Source organism: Daktulosphaira vitifoliae, unplaced genomic scaffold, assembly GCF_025091365.1.
Source record: "Daktulosphaira vitifoliae isolate Bord-2020 unplaced genomic scaffold, ASM2509136v1 Scaffold_1966, whole genome shotgun sequence".
Lineage (NCBI taxonomy): Eukaryota > Metazoa > Arthropoda > Insecta > Hemiptera > Phylloxeridae > Daktulosphaira > Daktulosphaira vitifoliae.
Window position 1 is genome coordinate 1 of NW_026101526.1, and position 1,591 is coordinate 1,591.

General features: G+C 28.9%; 1 protein-coding gene across 1 annotated transcript; it reads left to right on the forward strand.

Annotated features, from left to right (window-relative positions):
• The first annotated feature begins 40 nt into the window (after window positions 1-40).
• Window positions 41-1,523, forward strand: LOC126909903 (neuroglian-like). Its single transcript, XM_050692313.1, has 3 exons — window positions 41-226; window positions 309-576; window positions 850-1,523. Exons 2-3 carry the CDS (start codon window positions 431-433, stop codon window positions 1,145-1,147), a joined length of 444 nt encoding a protein of 147 aa, XP_050548270.1. The 5' UTR covers window positions 41-226; window positions 309-430; the 3' UTR covers window positions 1,148-1,523.
• Window positions 1,524-1,591: the final 68 nt, after the last annotated feature.

The window sequence follows — 1,591 nt, forward strand, 5'->3', positions numbered from 1 at the left end:
TATATATATATATATACTTATTTCATTTTTTTATGCTAGATTCAATTTTGGACAGAGAGAGATGGAGAAAATAATGTAATAGAAGAACAAGTGGGCCCTGATACAACAACAGCTGAGATTAAAAAGTTTATCCCCAATTCAAAACATTTTGTTCGTATATTAGCTCATAACAGTCGTTTTAATGGACCTCCAAGCCCATTGATATCTTTTGATACTCCAGAAGGAGGTAATTATTTAAATATAGTAACTAACTGTGCCTTAAGTTTTCTATTAACTGAAACATAATTTACAAATTTAATTTATCTTAGTGCCTGGGCCTGTGCATGGTGTTGAAACTGAACAATGGGGTTCTTCTGCAATTTTATTGAGTTGGAAGCAACCAGAACAAACTAATGGAGTGCTAACTGGTTATGAAATTTCTTATCAGACAATGACACCAGAAGGAGTAGGTTTAATGCAATATAGACCTGCAATTACCAACCCTACCCAGACTAGTGCTAAAATAGCTGCATTAAAACCTGGAACTAATTATCGAATTTATATAAGAGCTACCACTAAGGCTGGTGCTGGCGAACCGTATGTATTTTATTTTATCCCTAATATTTTCTTAATTTCAATATAATGAAATGAACAAGTAGTTTAAAAATTATAAATAATGATTAAGTACTTTATTTATAGTGAATTGCAAAATATTAATGTTATATGAATATTTTTACTTGATTGTCTTCTAGAATACTAGAATCTATCTCCATAATTTCATATATTTATTAATAATATAATATTCCTAATTATTATTTATAGTTTTATGTTTAATAATACAATTAAAATAAATACTTATTTTTGTTTTAGATTCTTTGTTGAACAACAAACAAAACTTCCTCTCCCAGAAGGTACTTTATTAGATAAACCAGAGTTTATTCATCAACTTGTAGCAACAAACAATATCTTTGATACAGTACGAGTAATGTGGTCTCCCAAGTTAGATGGAAATCCAGGATCACATTTCTATGTGAAATATAGGTATTTCTTAAATATTTTAATGGGACAAGTCCAATTTACAAATTTGAATCTAGTACATAATACAATAAACATAGTATTTACAAGTTATATCAATAATACAAATATGTATATATTGAGAATAAAATAATTTAAGTTTTGTGAATTATAATGAGAGGTAATGTAAGCATTAGCAGCCTTCATCAACTGGATTTTATGAGAATTAATAATTCAATCGTTTATTTCAGAAACCCCATAAAAGACAAAAATTGTAAAACAACTTTTTTTGTATTTTCTTGTATTCTATTAGTAGACACATCGATTTGTGCACAAATTTCATATGTGCGTCTTATTTATGCGGCTAATCGCACCTTTGGAATAATTTGTTTAGAGCAGAAACCCTACAAGTGATATCACAAAGGGGATTTCTGCACTAAAATAATTATCATTTTTTTCTGTACTTAAGGGGTTTCTGAAACAAATTATTGTGAAGTTGAGGATTGAAGAGTAATGATAGACGTAGAGGAACGGGTGATTCTTAGTGGAGTTTTAAAATTAATGAGTGATAATAATTCAGGAGAATCTGCATTGCTTT

What these genes read in the sequence shown, in the direction of transcription:
- LOC126909903 (XM_050692313.1), top strand. Translation starts at nt 431, where the DNA reads ATGACACCAGAAGGAGTAGGTTTAATGCAATATAGACCTGCAATTACC. An exon ending in AAGGCTGGTGCTGGCGAACC is followed by an intron (nt 577 to 849) that starts GTATGTATTTTA and finishes TTTTTGTTTTAG; the next exon opens with ATTCTTTGTTGAACAACAAA.